Raw genomic sequence first — 27393 nt, 5'->3', positions numbered from 1 at the left:
CATTGCATGTTAATTATGAGTCTTCTCTTTACAACATCTTCAACAACATTTTTATACGCCTAGAATACATAAGTGGATGTGTAGAGAAGAAAATAAGACACGTATAACCCACTTTCTAGACTTTGAGGACTCGGCTTTTGTTAATCCAAATGACATTTTAAAGCATCCTACTACCATGAGAGAATAGAATAAGACAAATCATAATGATAGCTAGTAAGGCATGATCTTGTCAAGCTGGTCATAACAAGTGACAAGAAAGATTGTCTGAAGTTTACAAGTCTAGATCCCTTATCAAGGTTCTGATTGGAGGTTCTTATTGGTAGCCTTAGGTGACATGATGCAACACCATAAGATTGTTCATGGACATTGATATGCGAGTGGAGGCATCTCCTTATATTTTAACTCTCTCGCCTGATGGCTAGACAAGTGGGGGACTTCATTTCTAAGGTATGATCTAGACGCTAATGGTTGAAATGTATCTTGGAAAGAATGCCTAGCTGTGTCAATCCACGGCGGCAATAATGTCAACTTGTTTCATAGGGCTTTGGCATATCTAGAATTTTGGGAATGCCTTCCATATTTGGTTCAGTTTTGGACATCCATGGTCATGTTGATCCAATAAAGCATTGGAATTTGTAAGGTAGGTCTCCTGCTTGAAATTTGAGGCTGCATGTCATGCACTCCATGCAATATGATATATGTTTGGCCCCACGCTGGCCTATCAATGTGTAGATCTTATCATCAATCCTCAAAATGTGCCCAGAGGCAGTTTGCTGACTTTTCTTAAAATACAAACTTTGAAACAGGTGATTTAGTGCACTTCCTATTTTTAAAAGTATGGATTGATCATCACAACAAATGGGTATAATATTATCAACATAAATGATGGTAATCAGCAAGGTACATGTGCAATTAGATGATGTTATCTTTGTCCTCTTACATCCATACAATGGTCCATACATATCTTTTTCCTCTTACTGGTGTGCAATTGATGTTATGGCGATAAATTTGGAGCTTTATACATGTGAAGCAACTTGTGAGTTTATTAATTAAAGCATAGACTCTGCAGAAGGATGATGATAAAAATGAGAATGCAAGGGAGACCATTATACAGTAATAATGCTCCATTATGCACAGGTTTTTCTAGTAAAGTATGAACATCTCTTCTAGTATTGATCTGTATTGTAGATATCTTACATAGTACTCCTGTCAAAGGCAGGTATTTCTGTAAGAATTTTTCCATTTTCATTAATGCACAAAGGAAGCCCTAAATGTGAGGTTACTTCCAGGTAGGGTACTAAACAATGAAAAATGAATCCAGATAGCCCAGTTTGATGCTCGATACTGAATTTCTGCAAGGTGATACATTCTTTTACACTTCAGCTAAGCATGACCTGCTTAATGTCCATGCCAGCTTCTCAAGCAGATTCGTGTCCTTACATCATAATCCCAAAGTCCAGAATCGATTTGCCTATCAAACTTCCGCTGCCTTCCACTCACCCAATTGTTGTGCAAAATGAAGCACCCTTGGAGTTCACAAGCTTCACTGACATTCTTTTTCTGCCACAATTCCTTATAACCTCCATTTGGAAATTCTTCTCTACTCAAGAAATGGGTTGTAAGGTTATATTCAGGCTCTACACAATGCAAATCACCCTGCCTATATCGTCCTGATTCTCCACAAAGGATATCATAAAAGCTTGGCTGCTCTGACATGTTACTGGCTGATGCATGTTTCACTATCTTCTCAAAAACTGCCACAGTTGAGAAGTCTGACCAGGCAAAATAGAATCCTGAATTTAGCCTTCGTGGCTTGTTTGCAGCTTCTGCAAAAAAGAACATGAAAGGAGCAAGTCAAGTGATGTGAAATCACATATGCTGTGCAGACTTCCAGTCAGCATCCTTGCAAGTGAAACAATAGCAAGATATTTTCAATATGGAGCAGCACATACTATGCTTACGCTACAAAAATTTCAAAAAATAACTACCGTACATCCAGATTTTGTAACAATCCTTCAGTCTTTCAGACTACAAGAAACAACAATCCGGGACGGACCATCAATCAAGCTTACAGCTTGGCGGGTTATGCAAGAAATATAGAGAGCATAGTTAGCCTGAGGTGTACTATTTGGAGAGAAGCCTCACAACAAGGAAATTTCGAAGTGCACCTCATTACCTTAATCTTAACATGCAAAGACAACTGTGCATCGACATCGCTTTGGTTGAAGCATCAGAATTTCTACCTGTTACATTCCATTCATCACTTTGGGCCACAACTGTTCCTGGGCCAAATGATGTAAGATAATCTAACGGATTCTTGAACCAATAGACGTCAACATCACTGAAAAGAACACTATATCCCAATTTCAAAATCTGTAAAACCGTGCGTGACTTCACTTTTGTTACCCTCCTGAAACAATCTGTTCCAAAGTGACAATCGTTGAAGCTCAGGTCCATACTTGGACCACTCATAAACACTGGCAATCCCTGATAAATTCATTTTCAGAAATGAAAAGCATGCGATAAGCAGAAATGTTGTACTGGAGGATCAATGCAAAATACTCAAGTTAATATAATGGTCTGCAGAACAGACCTGTAAAAGGGCAAAATCATAAAGATCCGCATCCACTGCTCCAACTATGAAATTTGAGATCTGAAGCTTTCGTAGCCGGCATACCCAGTTCATAAGCATATCCCTATAATTATTCCCAACAACTGACAATACCACGATCTTTCTACTATCAGAAACTTTAGAAAGCAAAGAGTCTAATGGCATTGGCATTGACTCAGCTGAGGCCACCAATGATGACCTTGATGGTACAGGTCTTGGCAGTTTCCTCATCTTAGAAGAAGGGCAATCTAGTCTCAAATCTTCCGAGCTATCAATGCAGTTGCATTTTACCTTTAACTTTCCTATCATAAGCTTATTCTTCAAGTGACCCCTTCTCTTGACGGTAACTTCTGCTGACTGACATGGGTATCGCACTGCATTCATCTGCCACTTTGCAAGACCAAACCTTCTGAAATTGGTTAGGAAACTCTCATTCCACAGCTGCTGACTTGAGAAATCCTGCTGCATTTCAACAGGCTGATGCCCACTAGACGAAGAGACAATCTCAGTATTACTGAAAGACTCTAGAGCAAACAACGGGTACAAAAATCGAAATACTTTCAGATTTGGATCACCACATCTAACAAGTTTTGCTGGGGCATTGACAAAGTGCACGGGCCGAAAATAGAAAGATCCATATAAAGCTGCTAGATGAGCATTGTTTTCTGCTTCCCAAGTGTTTCCCCTTGCAAAGGTAGGGCCACTGTTAAGAAACGGATCACTTTCAGATTGAGATAAATAAAATGCTGATATAGCATCACTTGCATCAAACACAAAGCGAAGTCCTGACGACAATGCCTCGTTTAAGAGCCACTCATTATGAAAACCATAACCATGCACAAATGATGGCATGACACCAACATGCAGAGGGACACTCTCTGTGTTCCAAGCCCAAATGAACTTGCCTGTGCAAGGCTGCCAAAGACCGTGACCCTTAACATAAGCATGTACCTGTCAAGATGTAAACATGTTTCAAAATTCAAAATCTCCCATTAATCCTCAAATTTCTTTTGGGGCCCTTTTTTTACTTCAGAAACCACACTTGAAGTAAAATATTCAATTCTTGAATCTCAATGACATATATGAAAAGAAAGGAAAAACATAAAAATGCACAATAAACATACCTGCTCGTCCCCTACAAGCTGTCCGTTTTCACCTATCCAAAGAAGTGAATGTTTCAAACTGTATGGAAATCCACTTATACTTCTGGCGCCAGCGACAAGAAGCCAGTCATGTTGCAAATTTTGAATGTGCTCGAGAGTATCCACAAAGTCTTGTGTCAGTATAAAATTTGACTCTATAAGAACTGATATATCTGAATTTGAGGAAGTTGTTCTGGCAATTATGCTGTGAAAGAGAGGCGCATCAGAAAACCTGCAGAGATAGAAAATCTGTCCATTTTCAGTTTCCAAAGTACTTATCTGGTGAGTCTCAGCTTCTGAAAATGCAGAGACTTGACTGTAAAGGAGATCCTTAAACATCCAAAAGAAAATGCTACTCCCATAAATGAGCACACATGCTTAGTGACAACACAGACTTTCCTTTATGTGGGCCTGTGTTCTTGCTTGCTCTTTACTTATTCCCTTGACTTTTGTGTATTTTAGTGTGCAGGTCTTGGGTTGAAAGAGAAGGAATCATCTATTCTTGAAGCACATATGTTATGCTAAATGCTGCTTCCAATGCCACCTTACAGAGAACAGAAAGAAGCCATCAGGAGAACAACCAAAACCCTTCACTTCTCAAATTCCTGGACCTGAACAATAGACCATAGTTGCCAAGGGTTTCCGAAACGTGAGGTATGATATGGGTTTCATAGCTTTCATACAAGTTTAGTAAAATGTTAGAAACGGGTTTCATTGGAGATACTAAAAAGTATGAAAGTTTTATATACATATAAGTAACATCTCGGCCCCTTGCCTTCCCAGCACGTGAAGGGGGCTTAAGGGGGGGGATTAAAGCAAATGATTAAAACCTTTTAAAAATTAAAAAAGAAGAATGAAAGAGAAGAAGAAAACGAACTCATCGTCATCAACTCGGACAAATCGCTGCCATCTCTCCCTCTTGAATGGAGCACTGCCTCGAATGCATCAAAACACCTTAAGCACAACACAAATTCAGCATCAGGACCTGCCTCGGAAGCATCACTATGCAAGTGGAGGAGGATGTGCAGGTGACCATAACGAGGAGGAATGAACAATGTAAAAGCCTTTAGATAAGGCTATAAAAGCCTTGTTATTAAGGGCTTAATGAGGCTTCTGGGAGAAACTTCAGTTTCTGAAACACTGCCACTGTTACGAGAGAGAGAGAGAGAGAGAGAGAGAGAGAGAGAGAGAGAGAGTGTGTGTGTGTGTGTGTGTGTGTGTGTGTGAGAGAGAGGGAGAGAGAGAGAGAGAGAGAGAGTGTGTGTGTGTGTGTGGTAGGAGAGGAAGAGTTAGAGAAGAAGAGGAGAAGAGGAGTAGAAGGGAAGAAGAGGGAGGAGAAGAAGGGAAGAAGAGGGAGGAGAAGAAGGGAAAGAGAGAGGAAGAGTAAGAGGAGAAAAGGAGTAGAAGGGAAAGAGACAGGAAGAGTAAGAGAAGAAGAGGAGGACAAGTAGAAGGGAAGAGAAGGAGTAGAGGAGAAGAATAGTAGAAAAAGGAAGAAGAGGAGAGGGGAGGTTTAGAAGAAGAGAGGAGAAGTAAAGAGGAAGAGGAAGTAGAAGAAGAGGAGAAGGAAAGAGTAGAAGGAAGGGAAGAGAAGAGGAGGAGAGAGGAGTAGGAGAAGTGGGAAGAAGGAAAAGGAGAGAGGAGATAGATAGAGAGAGAGATAGGGGTAGAGGAAGAGAGAGGTAGAGATAGAAAGCAGGGAAGAATTTTTAGATAGACAAAAAGAAAGAGATTGAGAAAGTTGGTGCTACTTCCCAAAGCCAACAAGCGAAGAATAAGCACGTGCTTCAAGAAGAACATACGGAGTTTGGGACACATGATGGCCCCCAAGAGGATCATCTTGAATGCCAAGTACTCATCCGCAACTATGATGGCCATTCCAACCGCATCACAAACTTTCCAAGCCTAAGTATCCCTATATTCCTTGCTTTTGGTTAAACTAGTTGAGAATTATGGTCGTCATATGATCCTAGTCTAATCTCATAAGTCATATCTTTAGTATCTAGACCTCTTGCTATTGCATAAGAAATGAGGGGTGTTCATAAAATTGAAACGTAAAAGGATGTGCATAAAATTGCCTTGTAAAGTAGCAACTCATATTGCTAAGTGGTACCAAAGCTGGTCATGCTAGAATTGATACCACTCAATATAAAATGCAAGGGTTGGGTGTAAAAAGAAAAGTTTGTGGTACAAAGAAAAAGGTTGAAAAACATGTTACTCCATCATGTGATTAGCATGTATCACTTTGAAATTGCACTTTAATGGAAGGATAAGCTGTTATAGATTGCATCTTTATTGCAAAGTATTTAAAGAAAAGGGATTGCATCTTCATTTGCAAAGTATCAAACAAAGGATGTGTTTGCGTTGTTCAAATTGTCTTTCAAGAAAAGAATAGTTATTTTGTGAAAGAGATAGTCTTGCTATCCAAGATAAGTGGCTGATTTTTATGAAGCATTCAAAGTAGCTATCACATTGATATTATGAAAAAGAAATGCTTCCCTAGCTATTGATCATAGGTTGATTGCTTGGATGTGTATTTGCACAAAAGTTCTTGTGCTCTCATGGGTGGATTTTTTTTTTAAATTACGCACTAAACCTCCCCCAAGGTTAGTGGCAGGAGCCCTTCACCAATGGGCTATTTGACTGTGCTAGAGGTTAGGACCAACCCTAGATGCAAGAGGTCTACGTGACCCAAGGTGGACTTCCTAGAAGGCCCTGATACTAGATAAGGGTGAATTGGTGGAACATAACATGAGTTCCAAGTTAAGGGACAGAATGCCAAGATTGGCATTGTACCTTGGAGAAGGTGTGACACAAATACATTGTTTTATATTAGCTTCCAAAAGATTAAGATAATATTGTCTTTGTGTCCGTGACATAATTTACATGAAGGAACTAGTGCTCAATGGCTAATTAAGAAAGTTGTCTTTGTTTGTCACATCTAAATGTGTTAGGATAGTTAGATAACTAAAACAAACCCCCGGGGAAAGCAAGAGGACGAGATCCCTAATAGATCCGTCCTACAAATGAGTGGTCTCACTGAGCCGAGAGTTTTCCTTCAAGGCAATGTGATTAGGAAAGGATTGAATGCGTGACTACCTACTAGTGTGTTGTCTTAGACCCTGATCAATGCCATTTTAGGGGAACGGAGTCGAGACTATACCTTACAGGTAGGGTTGATATGTATCGCTCCCCCTCGTTTCTCACTCACTATGAACCAAGTGAGACATTGATTTGCTTTAGTTTGAGTTGACTTGCGAATGCTATAGCTCAAGAACTGACGCTAGCTTAAGTTGTTAGGTAATATTAGCGTCGAATTAAAAACCCAAATTCAAGTCGATTCTTATGGGTTATGCCCAAAAACCTTTCATTGCGGAGTGGACTCAAGAACACCTAGGTGACAAACCCCGTGTTATTCTAAGGAGTACTTGGCGACGTCACTTAGGGAAAGTCTCTCAAGGAACCACTAAATCGTACTAATGAGGGATCCTCAATCGGGCACGTTACAATATACTATATGACTTATGTGACATATAAAACATAGATTAACATTATTCTTTATTCTTTAAGATGCAAATGAATATTTAACATAGCATCAGTATTTGCATATAACATGGTCCACTATTCATGTCCAATATCAACTTTAGCTGCAAAAGGAGCCATCAATATATGCAATCATCATGGATAACAACTCAAAACAAAACTACAGCAATCAATGCCAATATCCATGTCAACGTACTAAGTAAATCCATGACAAATGATGATTACAAAAGTCCCAAGACATTTAGGATATGCCATTTGTGAAAGTTTAAAATAGGTGTTTCATAAATTTATGAAATGTCTAGGTATGAAACGGGTTTCTTGCCAACTATGCACTAGATAGATCTTTCAACATGGAAGACATGAAAGGAATTTATCAAAAGGGGAGAAAATCATATGGTGATTCCCTCACTACAAACAAGTGGAGCAAGAAGGACATGCATGTCAAAAACAGACCATTTTGGGACACAAGACTTATGAGCCTAGAGTGAGAAAACAAAAAGGAATTTTGTAGTTAATGTTGCTTTCTAATAGTACACAAATGACATAAGACCAATTGAGACAAAATAAACTAGAATATTATCTTGTAGATCAAGTCACCAAGCCTAGAAAGGAGTCTATTTTCTATAGAGCAAAAAGAGAGTGAGTCGTCCTATAAAGAAGCAATCAGCACATGAAAAGGAAATTCAAGGACTAAGAGATGTGAAAACCCAATCTCGCATGAATCATCACCATAGTCAAGAAAGATGAGGATGCTAGATTTATGTGGCTGAGACTTGAGATTGACACATGACAATGCATGTTCACCTCAATATGCTACTTTGCCCTAGGCCATATCAGATATCTAACACAATGATTACCATAGGGGTTTAAGACACGCAGCATATTGCACATTGATGATCCCATAATAACTATACAAGACGAACATTATGGACATTGGGTTCTACAAAGGTGTCCATAAAATACAGGAGGCATCTCTTGCAACTCGTGACAATTCATTGCCTACTCATACAGGAAACAACTTACCTAGATGGGCCACATCGCAATCACTCTTTTCTTGTAAGGCAAATTGTCTGACAAGGTGCACCATCTTATTGGAATTTGGACCACAATCTTTGCTAAACTCATTACAAAAGTCCGCAATACCACAATGATCCACTACAACAAACCATATCAATCTATCTTTCTTCATTCAATATGCACTACTAACACTTCTGATATCACCCCAACTATTCATTTCACCTATGTCCACTTCAATCATGAGCTAAATACATATATATTGCCACCACAATGACCTTGCTTTTCCAAGAAGAGAAAATTCAATCAAGGAAAACATCTTTTCAGCTATCTGCTCGAGGAGGTCTCAAGTACAAAGTGCCATCACAATGCCCTAGTATGCATGTCTCACTAGATTCCCTCACCTCACAACTTACAAATAGCACCACTTCTTCCTTAATCTACACCACAAATCCACAACCATGTACTATTACATATAGTGTATTCCTTGGAGCCTTTTAGGAGTGAAGGTACCATATCACCAAAGTACTATTACCCTATCCCTATACTATTACATATAGTGTATTCCTTGGAGCCTTTTAGGAGTGAAGGTACCATATCACCAAAGTACTATTACCCTATTGTTTGACGAGTGTTTTTCCCCCATATGAGAGCATGCCCTCCCATCCATCCAACAACTCCTCTGACATCCAAGGTCTCCACATTGGGATATCAAAGTACAAATGTATAAGTGTCGAGTCTAGGACTGGTAGAAATATGTAAACTCCTAACGAGTGACCCATAAGAATAGCCAATAAGTGATTTGATTAGTGTGTAACACGAGACAATAAAATAACCTCTAACACCCTCTCTAAACTCATAGATGATCACTGATGAGGAAGATAGTGTGAGGATACAATAGGGTTTGCAGACAAAACATAGGGTGGACAAACAATTGAACTCAAAAACATCAAAGAAAAATGAAAGAATGAACAAATGTAGCATTAGATTTGATGAACAAACTCGAGTACGCTAGGTGTGTGATAAAGGAAATGCTCAATGAGAGGACTATCCAACAATCATTGTATCTCACAAGAGTGGGTTGAGGGATGCTAAAGGAGTGTCTTATACTTTGACTATTAAAATACACCTTGTATTTTCCTCTGAGTTGTTCTAGTGTGAACATATCCTATCCACGGTCACTTTTTACCCTCTTGCATGGGAGGGGTTTTCTCCCCATGTGAAGACACTTCAATGTGTAGGTCTATATAGCCTTAGGGTTATAACTTGTATCCTCATTCTTGTGATTCATTTTAGTGAAGGTACTCTTACATGCTCCTTTGAGTGTCTACTCTCACTCTCAAGGATTTTTGCATAAAATCCACCATGTCTAGCATGTCTCAAGTTATAGAGACTATTGCTACAGCCAATGCTTTGTTGCGTGGGAAGGATTCAGCTTTTGAGAGAGTGGGGAGAAGCTGAATAAAACGTTATCTAAGGCTGAGAACAAAAGCAAACCTGAAAATCAGCCTAAAAAGAGGCCAAAACAGCAAAGAAAGGGCTGGAAATCATTGGCACAGCATAGGGAATTAATGGCTGCAAATAAATGTTTTATTTGTGAATGGGAGGGTCATATTGCAAAGGACTGTCACAATAGGCAATAGGCTGGAAAATCAAAAAATTGAGAAAATCCTAAGGAAAAGAAGCCCAAAGCATTAGTTAGTTTGGTGCCGTATGTTGTTAGTGAGCCCAATGATGACACTACTGAGTTATGCAAAACATGGGGCAAAATCAAGGACTAGCATCCATTGATATTCTTTGATAACGGTGCATGAGCCCACTTCATCTCTATAGCCATGGCAGCCTGTGTAGGCATCAAAGAGGATGAGATGAAACCTATGGGGAAAGTTGGAATGGCAAGTAAGGATCATGCAGAGCCTGTCACACCACTCATTGAAAAGCTTTGGTTGCATATTCAAGGATATGTGGATAGTAAAGAGTTCTGCATTACTCCACTTCAGAGTTGTGATGTACTGCTTGGTATGCCATGGTGTCCCCTTATGCATATAGTGATATAAAAATATGCAAAAGAAATCACTATTTAGCATAAGGGAAAGACTCTCACACTTGATGTAAAGTTGAAAGGGGAATCTTCCCATATTGTATCAGTTGTTGTCATATGGACAAGAAGAAAAGACGAAGCAAACTCAATTCCAAGTCAAAGAAGCTTATCTTCATTGGTTACATGAAGGACTATTGGCTCTACGACCCGTTGACTCCTCCAAAGATCGAGGTGTTGAGAGTCATTCCCTGTGCCACGTCAGCAGTGCCACCTGGCAGCAGTCGGATTGTCTGACTGCAATCGGCTGCAACCTGATTATTTCGGGTTATTTTGAGGCTATTATTTTCAATCTTTATAAGGCTAAGTTTCCAGCAGTCTTATATATTGTATCTAACAGATTTTAGCCTGCTGGTGACGGAGATTGCTCTCATGGCTGACGGAGAACAAGGTCCTCAAGGTGGAGACATACGCAAATATTTACTTTGTACCTGTGTTTAATTCTGCATCCTTATACAGCACTCTTCACTGCAGATTTTCTGTGTTTCACTGTCTCTTTCTCTCTCTTTCTTCTCTCTCTATTCACTCTTTGTCACGGTCATTTGCTTCCGCCTTGCTTCACTCTGACATGGTATCAGAGCATTGAAGGACTGGACCTATCTGAAGAGGAGTTTCTAGTGCGACACAAGGCTGCGTTTTCAGCGTTCAAGTGCAAGCAGGTGGGCTGCACATCAAAACAAGGCTGAGGCAAGCGTGGGCGTGCGAGACAAGAGAAGATTTGCTGAAGCTGCTGCTGTTTTTTTGTTGTTAGAGATGGAAGAATGTTGTGTTTTTGGCCTTCAAGTGCAGATTTTACCTTTTCATCGCCTCCGGCGAGTGAAGAAGGAACGGGATGTGAACCTCAACCCTAGCCAGCTATACTTTCACAGTCAGAGGGGGTTGCTTTTTGTGTTTTGTGCAGGCATTGTAGGTAAAGATGTCTTCTGAGGCCGAGACAGAGTTTCAGGCAATGTTGGACCGGAAGGTGCCCTACCAGCTCTTCCTTCAGATCAAAAGCTCGATGGTGAGAGCTACCGCATCTGGCGGGTTATGATGCTTGCCATATTGGAGTCCTATGATTTGGAGGAGCTTGTTACAGAGGCTATCAACCATCCTTCACGAGACGAGTCCAGACTCTCTTCCAATGAGAAGGCGGAGTTGGCAAAGGCTCAGGCACATTGGGATAAACTCAATGCACACATTCACTCGTTTTTATTTCTCATGCACTACAGCTATAATCTCTCACCTAGAGCATTTGACAGTAGCTAGGGAGATATGGCTGGAGTTGGATCAAATGTATAATCGGATGACCATCATGAAGCGTGTGTCTTTGGAAGTGCAAATGAGAACTATGAGTGTCAACGGGTCATCATCTATGCAGGAGCATATCAACAAACTAAGGCAGCTTTAAATACAGGTTCCAAACGCAGGGAAGGTGATCACTTTTGAAGACATGGTGATAACTCTCCATTCACAGTTACCGCCTCGCTTCAGTGGTGTTTATTCCGCCTTGATTGCTTTTGGGCAGTCTAAGACTCTTCGGTGGGAAGAGTTGGTTCCTATGGTCTTGGATCAAGAGAAGCAACCGAAAGGAACCAATGCTTCGATGTCTGAAGCTTTGGTTGGTCAATCCTCTCAAAAGAAGGGGAAGAACCAAAATAAAAAGAAGGAAGACAAATCTAAGAAGAACAAAGACAAGGAGTCTACTTGTCACATTTGTGGAAAAACACGTCACTAGAAGAAGGATTGCCCCGACAAGTAGAAGAAGAAGAAATCTTCAAAGGATTCCAAAGCGGTGGATGCTCTCTCATTAGTTGCTTTCCTCCATTTGGAGGTGGTTGAGGATTCAACTATGCCGACTTCTGATGTTGCATTGATTGCCCCATTTACTCAAGAGTGAATTGTTGACAGTGGTGCCTCTAAGCACATGACTCCTTCAACAAGTGTTACTCATTTACGGCCTTCTCATGGTCAAATTCTTATTGGAGATAGTTTGTCTCTTCCTATTCAAGGACGGAACAACATGCATCTTATTCCAAATGGCTGTGGTGGTGCCCATGCTTCTGAGGTACTCTATGTCCTGGCATTGGGGTATCATCTTCTCTCAATGCACAAGATTTGTGCACTCCGCCGCTTGGTCGAATTTGATGTGGATTCTTTTCGGATTCTTGATCAAGGATCGAGAGCAGTTCTTTCTTCAAGTTATGAGGAGAATGGAGTCTACAAGTTGCAGGCTTCTTCTGCCTTGACTTCTCTTCTTCTTACCCCTCAAACACAGTCCAAGCTTTGGCATGCTCGGTTTGGTCACCTCAATTACGAATACCTTCAGAATGCGTCTGAGGACCAGTTTATTCGAGGTTTGCTAGACATTGTGGTGAGTCAGCAACCTTGTGTATCTTACATCCGTGGGAAGCAAACTCGTGATGTTGTTTCCAGCAAGGCTTCGAGGCGGTCTTCAGCACCCTTGGAGCTTATTTCCACTGATCTTTGTGGATGGATGAGGACAGAATCTCTTCAAGGGAGTTTGTATTTCATGCTCATTGTAGATGATTACAACAAGATGACATGGGCCTATTTTTTGAAGTTGAAGTCGACGGCTTTCTCCAACATCAAGGATTGGTTTTGAGGATAACTGATCGGGGCGAAAGCTGAAGACCTTACGATCGGATAAAGGAGGAGAATTTGTTTCTAATGAGTTTGCTCGATTTTGTGCAAATCATGGTATATACCAGGAGTTTGCCAATACAAACACCCCTCAAGAGAATGGCATTTTGGAGCGGAAGAATCGCAATGTGATCGAGATGGCCCATACTATGATGGAGCATCGTCAAACACCTCAATGTCTATGGGTTGAGGCTGTGGCAACTTCAATTCACATCCTTAATCGTTCTCCTACTTCAGTTGTTGTTGGTATGACACCTTTTGAGGAGTACTGCGAATCCAAGCTTGATGTTTCATATTTCACGGTTTTTGGGTGTGATGCTTATGTTCACGTCCCGAAGACACAGCGTGACAAATTTGAAGCGGTTTCCAGAAGACAAGTGTTTGTGGGCTATAGCTCGTAGTGTTAAGGCTACCGATTGTATGATCCTGTTAAGCAAGATATCTACATGAGTCGTGATGTTCGGTTCGTAGAGGTTCCATCGGCGCTCTAGGACCGATCTGCAGCTTTATGTTCCCACTTTCAAGGGTGGTCGTGTGTTGTTTGTTTTGTATGTTGATGACTTGATTGTTACAGGTGATCATGCCCAGAAGGTCAAAGAGACGAAGGGAGTCCTACATCAAAAGTTGGAGATGAATTCTCCATTTCTCTTTGGGCCACAAGATTTATCAGTCTCAGAGGGGGATTTTCATCTCTCAGGAGAGATATGTACAAGAGCTCTTGGTGACTTTTGAGATGGAGGATTGTCAATCCATTTCATAACTTATGTCTGTTATAATCACTTTTGCATTTAGTTGCATACTTGAAAGGTCTTCCAACTAGGACTTCTATGGATCCGAACTGGAAGACCACTTCACACGTAGATTCTCCTTTGGCAAATGCTATCCACTACGGTCAGCTAATTGGATCATTGATTTGGCTCCTCAACACACGAGTTGATCTATGTTTTGTTGTAGGTCTCTTGGTTGGGTTCATGAGTGCACCTCAACAGGTGCATTGGTAGGCTGCTCAAAGGATACTTCGGTTTTTGAGGGGAACCTTCGACCTCAGGATGTCCTATCCAACAAGTACAAGTGCTTTTGATCTTGTTCTTGCAGGTTTGGAGTGATTCAGATTGGGCTGGCGATGTGGATCAAAGGCGCTCTACTACATGTTATTGTTTCACCTTGGGTGCTGGTGCTATCTCTTGGAGTAGCAAGAAGTAGCCCACAATACCCCTATTTTTGACTGAGGCAGAGTATCAGGCTGCGTCTTCTACCACATGTGAGATTGTGTGGCTTTAGCACTGCTTGGAGGAGCTTGGCTGCCCCCAGACTCGTCCTACTATTTTGCAGTGCAACAATGAGAGTTGCATTGCCTTGGCACAGAATCCCGTACTCCATGCCCATACAAAGCACATAGAGGTCCAGTATCACTTCATCAAGGAGAAGCTTCTAGATGCGACCATTGATGTGGAATACTGTAAGACTAAAGACAATCTCGCAAATCTGTTTACGAAGGCACTTCCCCAAGCTTTACTTCACTAACATTCTAGATCCCTTCGTCTGTTGCCTTGTCCAAGATCTAAGAGGGGGTGTTGAGAGTCATTCCCTATGCCATGTCAGCAATGCCACATGGCCAGCTGCCACATGACTGTCTGGCCGACTGCAGTCAGCTGCATTTAATGCAGTCAACCTGAATATTTCGGGTTATTTTGAGGCTATTATTTTCAGTCTTTACAAGGCTGAGTTTCCAGCAATCTTGTACATTGTATTTGACAAATTCCAGCCTGCTGGTGACAGAGATTGCTCTCCGGGCTGACGGAGATCGAGATCCTCAAGGTGGAGATATACGCAAATATTTTCTCTGCACTTGTGTATAATTCTGCATGCTTATACAGCATTCTTCACTGCAGATTTTCTGCATTTCATTCTCTCTTTCTCTCTCTCTCTCTCTCTCTTCTCTCTCTGTTCACTCTTTGTCACAGTCATTCACTTCCGCATTGCTTCACTCTGACACGAGGTGAGTAGGGATGTGATCTTCGATGAGACTGTGGCCTCCAAAGATCCGATTTATGGTTCTTCTATTGCAAGTGGTTCTTTGACTTTGACTCCCCCCTCCACCCCCCAAAAAACCACCACCACTATCAACCCCTCCCCTTCCTTTCAAGTTATCCCTTGGCATCCCTTCTTCATCTGCAACTCCTCCCTCTCTTTCCCCTTCTCCCTCACCTTCTCCCCTTCCACCCTTGACGGCTCCTTCATCTACTCCTTCGCCATTGAGTATTACTACCCCTTCCCCATCAACTCAAGTTTCCTCTAGGGGGATTCAGCCATTAGAGGGGGAGTTCTTCATCGGGTGAGGAGGATCCACCTCCCCTTAGTAAGGGGAAGTCCCTTCCACAAACAAGTGCTTTACAAGTACTAGAGGCTTCACAATCTCCTTCGAAGAAGGATGAGCCTATCATCATTTCTTAGTGGTATCGGCAGCTCACGCAAGATTCAAAGATTACTCAATTCCTTGAAACACATCTTGACCCATGCAAGTCAACTAGGTTACATGCCCGACGGTATGGTTCACTCTGTGTAAATTATGCCCTTATGTCTTAGATTCTTCATGACCATGAGCCTACTATAGTTGATGAGGCTCTTGCACAAGATGTTTGGCGTAGTGCTATGCAAGTTGAGCTCGATTCTATGTGTTAGCATTTGAGTCATCCCCTGGACAAGCTGTGTTAGGGTTTCTACACAGTTAGGGTTTGGTACAGCAGGCAGATTACAGAGGACAAGTCAGCAATCGGACAGCAGACAGAGTACAGTGCCATGTCAGCAGCCAGCCATGTCAACAGACTGCACAGGTGCCACGTGGCAGCCTACAGTGCAATCGGACAATTTTTTAGGTATTATTTTATTGCAGTCGGCTGCATTTTATGCCTTTTATTTCTACTTTATATAGCAGTCCTCCAGCACATTATTGGCACATTATTCAATCATTTCAGATTCTGATCTTGAGATCTGTTGGCTGAGACAGACTAAGCTTGAGCTGACGGAGATCGAGGTCATCAAGTCGGAGACATACGCAGATATTTCCTCTGCCCCCTTGTGTATTTCTGCACTCTTATACAGCATACTACGCCGCAGATTTTCTGTGTTTACACTGTCTCCTTTTCTCTCTCTCTCTCTCTTCTCTCTGTGTTCACTCTCAGTCTTTGTCCTACACTTCCGCATTGCTGCACTCTGACATGGTATCAGAGCGGTGAAGATGGATTGACTGAGGGCTGAACCTATCCGAAGAAGAGATTTCAGCGCGACACAAGGCTGCATTTCCAAGATTCGAGGGCGAGCGGGAGGGCTGCGCATCGGATCAAGACTGAAGCAATAGTGGGCATATGGGAAAGGAGTCTAATCGGTGAATTTGCTGCAGGTTATTGCCATTCGAAGGGGAGGAAGGCTGCGTTTGAGGCCTTCCATTGCAGATTTTACTTTTTCATCGCCTCCGGCGAGTGAAGAAGGTTTGGGCAGCGGAGGAATCAGTCCTAAAAGGCTGCGTTTTCACAGTCAAAGGGGGCTGCTTTTGCGTTTGTGCAGGTATTGCAGGTTAACATGTCTGCAAAGACTGATTTGGAGTTCCGGCGATCATGGACAGGAAGGTGCTTGTCCTACCAGCTCTTCCAATGGATCAAAAGCTTGATGGTGACAATTACCGCATCTGGCAAGTGATGATGTTGGCCATTTTAGAGTCTTATGATTTGGCGGAACTAGTGATGGAGGAGATTAACAGGCCCTCGGTGAGGGATGAGTCCAAACTCTCTTCCAATGCTCGTGCGGAATTGACCAAGGCCCAGTCTCATTGGGACAAACTGAATGCCAAGATTCCATCTTTTCTGTTTCTGTCTTGCACCACAGCCGTGATAGCTCACATTGAGCACTTGACAGTGGCTCGTGAGATATGTCTGGAGCTCGACCAGATGTACAACCGAATGACCCTGATGAAGAGGGTTTCTTTGGAGGTGTAGATGCGGACTTTGTCCGTGAATAGGTCTTCTTCGCTTCGGGAACACATCAACAAGCTTCGACAACTTTAGATGGAGGTTCAAAATGCGGGGAAGCCTATTTCCTCCGAAGACATGGCGATCGCTTTACTATCCCAGTTGCCACCACGATTCGGTACTTTTTATTCCGCTCTTATTGCTTCAGGGCGGGAGTCGACTCTTCGGTGGGAAGAGTTGGTTCCTATGATCTTGGACCAGGAGGAACAATTGAAGGGACAGAATACTTCCAAATCGGAGGCATTGGTTGGTCAAGCCTCTCAAAAGAAGGGGAAGGACCAAAAGAAGAAGAAGGAGGACAACAAATCCAAGAAGGACAAGGAGAAGGAATCAACTTGCCATATTTGTGGAAAGACCGGTCATTGGAAGAAGGATTGCCCTAACAAAGACAAGAAGAATACCAAGAAGAAGGACACGAAGGACTCTGGATCAGGGGTTGTACCATCATCAGTTGCTTTTCTACACTTAGCAGTCATTGAGAACTCTACACCGACAACTTCTGATGCTACAATGACAGCTCCCCAAGCTCGAGAGTGGATTGTGGACAGTGGTGCCTCACGGCACATGACTTCTTCTTCCGTTGGTGTTGCCCATTTGCGACCTTCGCGTGGGCAGGTTCTCATTGGAGACAGCTCTTTTGTGTCTATTGCTGAGCAGGGTGAGATGCAGCTTATTCCAGATGGACGTGGTGGTACCCACACCTCTGAGGTGTTGCATGTGCCGGGATTGGGGTATCATTTACTTTCACTTCATAAGATTTGTGCTCTTGGCCTCTTGGTGGAGTTTGACAGTGATACTGTTCGAGTCCTTGATCGTGGATCAAGGAAGGTTCTCTCTACAGGGTATGAGGAGAATGGAGTCTACAAATTGAAGTCTTCTTCAGCTCTTACTTCACTTCTTCTTACTTCTCAGACATAGTCCGAGCTATGGCATGCTCGGTTTGGCCACCTGAACTACGAGTACCTTCGGAAGGCGTTGCGAGGGTCGTTTGTCCGAGGATTGCCGAACATAGTGGTGAGCCATCAGCCATGTGTCTCCTGCATTCGTGGGAAACTGCATCGGGATGCGATTCCCAACAAAGCTTCTAGGCAATCTACTTCACTTATGGAGTTGTATCTATGGATCTTTGTGGCTCGATGAGGACCGAGTTCCTGAAGGGAAGCTTGTACTTCATGTTGAACGTAGATTACTACAGCAGGATGACTTGGGCCTATTTCTTGAGTTTGAAGTCAGAGGCTTTCTCTCATTTCAAGGATTGGCTTCTCTTTGAGGAGAACCATTCTGGCCGGCGACTGAAGACCTTGCATTCAAACAAGGGAGGTGAATTTATGTCTAATGAGTTTGCTCGTTTTTGTGCAGATAGGGGCATTCACCAGGAGTTTGCTAACACCAACACTCCCCAAGAGAATGGCATTTTGGAGCGGAAGAACCGAAGTGTAATCGAGATGGCACGCACCATGATGAAGCACTGAGACAGACACCTCAATTTCTGTGGGTCGAGGCAGTGGCTACCGCAGTTCACATCCTTAATCAATCTCCCACTTCGGCAGTTGACAGGATGACATCTTTTGAAGCTTACTTCACGACTAAGCCTGATGTCTCTTATTTCAGGATCTTTGGGTGTGACGCTTATGTGCACATTCCGAAGACGCAGCGTGATAAGTTGGAGATGGCTTCCCGACGACAGGTTTTTGTTGGCTATAGCTCCCAATCCCAAGGTTATCGTTTGTTTGATCCCGTTAAGTGGGATGTCTATACGAGCCGAGATGTGCAGTTCATGGAAGTACTGGTCACAAAGGGGGGTGAGGAGCACCCCGTCCTTGGAGATCCAGGGAAGAGTTGGACTCCCGTGACAGTTTCTTTGAAGCCAGAGCCTCTTGATGGAGATTCTTCTTCGGATTCAGAGTCTTCTCTTCCACCGGCCACCCCCGAGGAGCTTCCGCCGACGGATGTTCTTGAGTCTTTAGCAGATGGAGAGCGAGGGGAGAGGTTTGTCCTCCTCGTTGGGCCCATGACACCCTTCGAGATTCAAGGATCGAGGGGGTCCCTAAGGAGTGGGAACTGCAGGATGGACTGCGGAGATCATGAAGGAACCAGGCACATTCTTCGGAGCTTGTCTGCTCCAACTATTGTTTACTGACTCGTGTTATGCAGGATCGAGAGCCCACTTCAGTGAAGGAAGCTTTGCAGTCTGATCATTGGCGCAAGGCCATGGAAGCCGAGTTGGAGGCTATTGAGAGGAATGGCACTTGGTCTCTTGTGCCTCGTCCCTCTCACAATAAGGTAATTGGTGTCGAGTGGGTCTTCAAGACCAAGTACCTTAGCGATGGTTCTTTGGACAAGCACAAGGCTCGCCTTGTTGCTAAAGGTTTTGCTTAGCACCCAAGCATTGATTTTCATGATACTTTTGCCCCCACTGCTCGTATGGCGACTATTCAAGCTGTTCTTGCCTTGGCTGGCCATAGGAGATGGCCTGTTTATCAGTTGGATGTGAAGTCGGCCTTTCTGAATGGTGACTTGCAAGAGATCTATATTGAGCAGCCTCTTAGCTTTGGATCCTCGAATGGGAAAGTTTACAGGTTGAAGAAGGCCTTGTATGGCCTCAAGAAGGCTCCGCATGCATGGAACAAGAAGATTGACTCGTTTCTTCAGTTGAAGTTGGGATATCGGCGCTCCAAGGCCGATCCGCAGCTTTATGTGCACACTTCAAAGGTCGGTCGTGTGTTGTTCGTGTTATATGTTGATGATTTGATTTTGACAAGGGATCATGCATAGAAGGTCCGAGAGACCAAGATAGCTTTACATCAAGCATTCGAGATGACGGATTTGGGGTTTCTTCGTTTCTTCTTGGATCACGAGATTTATCAGTCTCAGAGGGGGATTTCCATCTCTCAACAGAGATACATTCATGAGCTCTTGGTGACTTTTGAGATGGAGACTTGTCGGCCCATTACTACTCCTATGGATCCGAATTGGAAGGCCACTTCACACTCAGATTCTCCCGTGATGGATGCTTCCCACTACCATCAGTTGATTAGATCCTTGATTTGGCTTCTCAACACTCGTGTTGATCTTTGTTTTACTGTGGGTCTTTTGGCAAGGTTCATGTCGGAACCCAAACACGTACATTGGCAGGCTGCCCTGAGGATTCTTTGGTATTTGAGAGGGACCTCTGACTAAGGGAATTCTTATCCCACATGTACAGATACTTCAGATCTCGTTCTTGCAGGTTGGAGTGACTCGGATTGGGCTGGCGATGTGGACCATTGACGGTCTACTACAAGCTATTGTTTTATCTTGGGTACAGGTGTTATCTCTTGGAGTAGCAAGAAGCAGCCCACAGTAGCCCTTTCTTCTACTGAGGCGAAGTATCGGGCTGCGTCTTTCACCACATGTGAGGTTGTGTGGCTTCAGAGATTGTTGGAGGAGCTTGGCTGCCCCCAAACTCGTCCTACTCTTCTGCTATGTAACAATGAGAGTTGCATTGCCTTGGTACGGAATCCAGTATTCCATGCCCGGACGAAGCACATTGAGATCTAGTATCACTTCATTCAGGAGAAGCTTCTGGATGGGACCATTGATGTGGAGTATTGCAAGACGGAGAATAATCTTGCAGATTTGTTTACGAAGGCGCTTCCCCAAGCTCTTCTTCAGCAGCATTCCAGATCCCTTAGTCTGATGCCTCGTCCAGGATCTGAGAGGGGGTGTTAGCATTTGAGTCATCCCCTAGACAGGCTGTGTTAGGGTTTCTGCACAGTTAGGGTTTGATACAACAAAGATTACAGAGGACAAGTCAGCAGTCGAACAGCAGACAGAGTACAATCCCACGTCAGCAATCAACCACGTCAACAGACTGCGCAGGTGCCACGTGGCAGCCTGCAGTGCAATCGAACAGCTTTTTAGGTATTATTTTATTGTAGTCGGCTGCATTTAATGCAGTCGACCTGTTTATTTTATGCCTTTTATTTACGCTTTATATAACAGTCCTCCAGCACATTGTTGGCACATTATTCAATGATTTCAGATTCTGATCTTGAGATCTGTTGGCTGAGAAAGACTGTGCTCGCGCTGACGGAGATCGAGGACATCAAGTTAGAGACATACGCAGATATTTCCTCTGCCCCCTTGTGTATTTCTACACTCTTATACAGCATACTACACCGCAGATTTTCTGTGTTTAGTCTCCTTTTCTCTCTCTCTCTCTCCTCTCTCTGTTCACTCTCTCTCAGTCTTTGTCCTACGCTTCCGCATCATTGCACTCTGACACTATGGAGCAAAACCAGACTTGGCAGTTGGTTCCTCATCTACAAAAGTGAAAGGTGATTGGTGTGAGGTAGGTCTTCAAGACCACCTATCTTGCAAAGGGGACCTTGGACAAGTATAAGGCACGGCTTGTGACCAAGGGATTCTCTCAGCAAGCAAGTTTAGATTATTTTGAGACTTTTATACCGATAGCTCGAATGACCACTATTTGAGCTATCTTGGCTTTAGCCACCCATCACCATTGGCACATTAATCAGATGGATATGAAGTCAACCTTTCTAGATGGTATTTTGGAGGAGGAGATCTATGTCTCACACCTCCTAGTTTTCTTGTGCAAGGGAAGAAGGACCATGTTTATAAGTTGCAAAAGGCCCTCTATGGCCAAAAGCAACCTCCCAAGTCTTGGTATCAACAAATTGATCAATTTTTCTTGGACAGTGGCTTCCTTCGATTGGATCATGACCTAGATCTTTATTACAAGGTTGTGGAGGATAGGTGTGTCTTGGTCATCTTGTATGTTAATGACCTCATTACTACCGAGAACGATACACAGGATGTTGATCATAATCAATAGATATTGGGCCAGGAGCTCGACATGAGGGGTCCTGGGATCCTCTACTTCTTCCTTAGATTGGAGATTTATCGTATGGCAAAGGGCATTTTTACTTCCCAGCAAAGGTACATCTCCGAGCTTTTTTCGAAGTTTGGTACGACTGAGCGTTTGCCTACTTCTTGCCCCATGTGTGAAGAAAACTACTAGGATTTTTACTAAGGAAACACAGTGTACGACGACCACAACAGAAACACAAAGAGACAAACACACACACAGAAAGTAAAACCCAAACCCTAAACACAAAACTCAGAAACTCAAACACAAATAGAAGAAGGGAGAGAAGAACATAACTCTGAAGTGAATGAATAATGTAAATGAATGTAAGAGTGTATAAATACTCAAGGGCAAAGCAAAGTGTCGGAGAGTGACATCCCACTAGAGACGGATCCCAAGTCTGTGACCACCAATCGGAGTGAGGAATCTACAAAACAATGATGCCAAAAGGGCCAAGAGCACCAAACACAAGTAGGAGAAGCTATGAAGATGGAAGGTGACCCCCAGATGAGTGTAATCGCAAACTATGGATGTTGCCTCGATGAGGAGGAGCACCAATACCTGTTGCCTGGAGGAAGAGACACCAAACGCAAGCAACTGGAGTGTGTAGGAACTCTCACCTAGCTAGTCTGGAACCAAATGCAAGCTGCAAAAAGTGATGAAGATGCTAGCCATGGTTGGAAGATGCCAAACGCAGCCTGGAGAAAGATGCCAAACAATGGGCGACAACCTGGAGGAAGGTGCCAGGGTACTACAAGGGCTGATGGAGAGGTGGCAACAGTCTTGAAGGATGGACAGCCACATAGAGGTAGACTGATGGCTGAAATCTCCACTCAAGGGTGTGAAACCTGCACAAACGAGAATGAGACTAAATGGGGGTAGCCTGTCTATTTATAGATGTTGAAGAGTACCCCAAAGAATTAGGGTTTTTGGGGGACCATTGAAACTCTCTCGGACCGCTTCCCTTTTTAGGGTTTTTCATTAATTAAGTGTGTTTTGGCCCTTGGGGCTGTTTAAGAATGCTAATCAGCTGAGAAGCATATTTTAGCTCAACACCATGGACCCAGAGTCCAATCTTTTGGCAATGGGAGATCCCTTTAGTGATGCCACTCATTACAGGTGCCTCGTTGGCTCTTTGATTTGGCTGATCCACACTTGACTAGACATCTCTTTTGGGGTGGCTTTGTTGTCTTCTTTCATGAAGACTCCTACTCAAGCTCACTAGCGAGCCGCATTGCACATTCCACGCTATCTACAAGGGACTTGATCCTATGGGATCACGTATGGAGAGGAGGTCACCCTTTCAAGATGGAGTAACTCCAATTGGATAGATGGTATGGACTCCTAGTAGTCCACTATTGGTTATACCTTCTCCCTTGGTTTGGGTTGGAGCAATAAGAAACAGCCTAATGTGGCTCTTTCATCTACAAAGGATGAGTATTTTGTCCTTTGTTCTACCACTATAGAGGCAATTTGGCTCCATCGCTTGTTGGCGAAGATTGGCTTTTCCTAGACAAGCCCTACGAAGCTACATGAACAAACACAATGCCCTTGCTCTAGCAAGGAACCCAATGTTTCATGCTCACACAAGGCACATCAAGGTTCACTACCACTATGTTCGAGAGTGGATCATGGATTCCAAGTTAGCAACGGCCTATTGTCCTACGAAGGACAATGTGGTGGATCTCTTCACGAAGCCTTTGGCCAAGGCTTCTATGCTTCATCACATGAGGTTGTTGGGCCTACAGACACTTCCGGGATCTAAGAGGGGGTACCACTTTTAGTGTTTTCAATCTGTCATCTCTTGGTTGTGAGCTCCTGTCAGAGTCTAATGGAGAAATGGAAGTTCTGGCATTCCTTAGTGTGCATTTCCAGTTCATTATCTGCATTTTCCAGCCTGTGCCACCCTGTCTACTGACATTATCCAGTTAGCTGGCATTTTTTCCTACCATTTTCTGCCATGTCAATAGCCTGCAACTGCATTAAATACAGTCAGTTGGCCAGATCTGCCACATGGAGAGGTCGGCCAATTTTGGCCATTTCCTGCTGGCTGGAGCAGATCATCTTTTTCTACAAACTGCTCCTCCGACTCCGAGCACACTCCTCCGTCTCCAATGCCGCTACTGCCATCATCATTCCAGCCAGATCTGGTGCCCCCACTGACACCTCGGGCTGCATGCAGGGACTGATCAGTCCTGTTTGTATTCACCATTTATTTCAGTTAGTGCAGACTTCTTTCTTCCTTCATCTTCCTGCTGTCTTCTTCTCTCTGTGTTCCAGTTCCTTCTTCTGTTGCACTCTCACATGCCACTAACTCGCAAGAGCAGGCTGAGGGAGAGTGTTGACGATTGTCATCCATCATGTACGGAGTGCAACAAAACCACCAACAATGATAGAGATGAAGTAGATTGGATATCAGGGTGATGAAATGCAGCAGCCAAATGCCAATCAAGGATTAGGATATTGAAATTTGATGTTGAGGATGTTGTAGCAGTCCCCCCTCGCCCCCCCCCCCACAAAAAAAAAAAAAAACAAGCAGTCCAAACCAGCTGTCTAAATGAAAATGCCGCAACAGTGTGCCACATGGCAGACTGAGAACAGTAAACCGCAAGCTGGAACTAAAAAATAAATGAGTTGCTGCTGCCTACATTGGAGCTGTCTTAAGCTGCCCCTGATATAGCTGGAAGTCCACCCATGTCTGCTAGCTGATGCCCAGCCTACTGCCCTATTAGAGAGTTGCTGCCTGCTTGCATTTTCAGGTTCTGCACCTTGCAATGGGTGTCACCTATCAACTGCAAGAGTTGCCATCATTCTATTCGTCAACCATCTGCGTTTTGCAATTTTGCCTTTGCTAGAGTATCACCACCTCATCCAATTTGTGGAGATTTTCGTTTTGCACTGCTAACCCATTTGCAGCCAATAGCCCACCTCCTGCTAGCTGCCATCACCCAGTCTACATCTGCATTTTGGCACAAAAATCCCCAAAGATCAGTTCATCATTACCAACAACTATTGAGGACTGCACTATGATCCCTCTACTACTGTCCATCTTCATCCAATGTCTTTTGCAGCATCCCCTGCCCTAAGGGCTGCATTTCACTCCCTCCACAATGCACATTCCTTCACACATGTTGTGAACAGCCAAGACAATGTAATATGTGAAGTGAGTGTAGTGAAAAAAGGTACAGCAACCGACACATGCATAGGTGTGTAAATCCTGCTTAAATACGCAGAAAGGATGCAACACACGCACAAAATGCTAGCGCCTATGGGAAGAAAATACAAACAACCGCAAACCTGATGAAAATGTCAGCAACTGATGCAAAATAATGGCTGGGCTGATCAAAACACAGGTTACAGCACTACAAACACAAGTTAGACTGACCACCCACTCTCAGACGATGCACCCAAGTCAACTCCAGTACAAGAGCAAAACACAAGGTTTGTTCACCTGAGAAGCAGTTGGGCAAGGTGGATCAGACCTGAAACAGCAGTCAACCAGAAGAAAACAGCTACTGTAAACACAAATAACCGAACAAAAGAAGAAGAACACATGAACTCAGAAATAATAAACTCAGGAAACAGAACCCATACACCAAAGCACAAGTATGTACAAAGGCATGGGCTGTGGGCAACTAGCAAAGTGATTCTAGTCTCCCTCTCTCCAGCAGAACGCAATATGCATGTAGCAAAGGATGATGACATGGAGGAGAGGTGGCCTATAAATAGGTTGGAATGGAGCAAAATAATGATCAGGTCAACCAGCCATAAATGAGGCCAGAAATACAGGTCAGCCAGGCTGAAATACAATGCCCACTTAGAAATGCAACACACTCAAATGCAGTGCCCATACAGCCATGACTTGTACAACACTAAGGATCTCTCATACTTAATCCAACTTAGACAATTTCAAAATGACTCTGATTTCAAGAAGGTGGATGACAAGCAACATACAATTCTTTGAGTGCATAAGTGATGACCACCATGCCAGTAAAGGTTCATGAAAATGTGTGCTCCACAAGGTCTCTTAGAGGTGTAGGTGCTAGCAATAGACACTATGGTTAATTGAAAGGGATAAAGACACATGGAATCACATCTGGGTGTTGCCTAGAACTTGGCAAAGAGTAATCTATTTTCAATTCAACAAAGCCAATTTGGTTTTCATGTTGCAAAGCATCTGTGCTAATACTACTTAGGTATCCAGAATGTAAATTCATTGAAACCAGACAGAAAGTAAAGAGTTTATCTCACGTGAAGTCAATGTCAGACTCTACAGCCACTCGTGGATGCAGCCTCGCCGCAAATGACTTCAGTGATTGGTGCCTTCCAATGAGAACCACTTGCAGGTCAAGAGACAATCGCAGCCATGAGTAAACTGCCTGGGCTTGAGATTCTCCAACCATGCCCTCAAATGGTTGAGGCACACTGAAAATGGTCACCTTCACTGCTACAGCTGGATTCCCTGCCTGACTCTCCTGTTCAACCAACCCAGGTAGCAGTTGAGTTGCATACAGAGACACAACGATGAAGAGAAGGCCTGCAAGCCAGGTTCCATAAAGTGCAACCTGCAATGCCTGCAAGCAGTGTGGGCAAAAAAACTTTTTCAGAACCCATACAAGAAACATACCCAAAGAGAAAGGCTTAAAAAATTACAGATTTGGATTCATAATTTGCTGGCTTTTGCCAGTTCTACAACAAAGGTGCATGGAACCCAAATTTCATAGATTGCCTGATTTTTCCCATGACAGGGAGATTTCAAAGCCATATTGCATCTGATATATACAGGAACACTTGCTGGCTCTTGCCAGTTCTACAACTAAAGTGCATTGAAAATAGTAAGACCCAAATTTGATGTGTTGTCTGATTTTTCCCATGACAGGGAGATTTCTAAGCCACAGTGCATCTAATATGTAGCTTTATGTATAGCTTCACAATTTTTTTTCAATAAAGGGAAAAAAATCTATTAATAAGACTCCTCGAAACAAAATGTCGCAAGGCAAAATACAAAGTACGAAGCAGTCCTGTAAGGGACTTCCATATCTAAAAACATGTAACGGGCGGGCGCGCGGGGAGGGGGGGAACAAGGCTTTCCTTCCTGTGACTCTCTGAACAGAAGCTGCAGATAATGCAGCCCTAAGGGCACGTCTAGAAAAGGAAAAGACCTGTCCTCTGATGCCCTTAATAGACTTCGAGAGCTTGACATGGAGTTCGCGGCCCTCCATTTCTCTCAAGGTCTGATCAACCCATCAAACAGACACTGTCTCGAGTATGGTGGAAAACTGGATCTGCATCCGGCGATTCTTAAGGAGGTCACTCTAAAGCAATAGCCTAATAGCCTTTCGTGCTAAGATTCATGTGTCTGAAATCCTGCAATCTCCCTCTTCTTTGATGGAAGCGCTCTCTCTCTCTCTCTCTCTCAAATGACAGCTCGAAAAGTTACTGAGCAA

General features: G+C 43.3%; 1 protein-coding gene across 2 annotated transcripts; it reads right to left on the bottom strand.

Annotated features, from left to right (window-relative positions):
- Positions 1-1106: 1106 nt before the first annotated feature.
- On the bottom strand, positions 1107-27393 carry LOC148037385 (Nucleotide-diphospho-sugar transferase family protein). 2 transcript variants are annotated; one of them, XM_087676288.1, is made up of 6 exons: positions 27109-27392; positions 26198-26520; positions 3736-3985; positions 2594-3562; positions 2244-2487; positions 1107-1826 (listed from the first exon to the last, which is right to left on the bottom strand). In XM_087676288.1, exons 1-6 carry the CDS (start codon positions 27166-27168, stop codon positions 1399-1401), a joined length of 2274 nt encoding a protein of 757 aa, XP_087532414.1. In that variant the 5' UTR covers positions 27169-27392; the 3' UTR covers positions 1107-1398. The 2 variants fall into 2 exon arrangements, with proteins under 2 accessions (XP_087532414.1, XP_087532415.1); XM_087676289.1 differs by having other exon boundaries at positions 1605-1826; positions 2177-2487; positions 27109-27393.

Source organism: Lygodium microphyllum, chromosome 4 (genome assembly GCF_053477565.2).
Source record: "Lygodium microphyllum isolate KBCC chromosome 4, Lygodium_microphyllum_v1.1.10, whole genome shotgun sequence".
Lineage (NCBI taxonomy): Eukaryota > Viridiplantae > Streptophyta > Polypodiopsida > Schizaeales > Lygodiaceae > Lygodium > Lygodium microphyllum.
This window is presented reverse-complemented; position numbering and strand designations above follow the sequence as displayed.

Bases quoted from the DNA above. Each gene is read 5' to 3' on its own strand.
- LOC148037385 (XM_087676288.1), bottom strand. From the start codon at position 27,168: ATGGAGGGCCGCGAACTCCATGTCAAGCTCTCGAAGTCTATTAAGGGC. The intron at 3,986-26,197 runs GTGAGATAAACT...CTATCTCTGCAG, and splicing joins GAGTCTGACATTGACTTCAC to GTTTTCTGATGCGCCTCTCT. The intron at 2,488-2,593 runs GTCTGTTCTGCA...TGAATTTATCAG, and splicing joins ATGATTTTGCCCTTTTACAG to GGATTGCCAGTGTTTATGAG.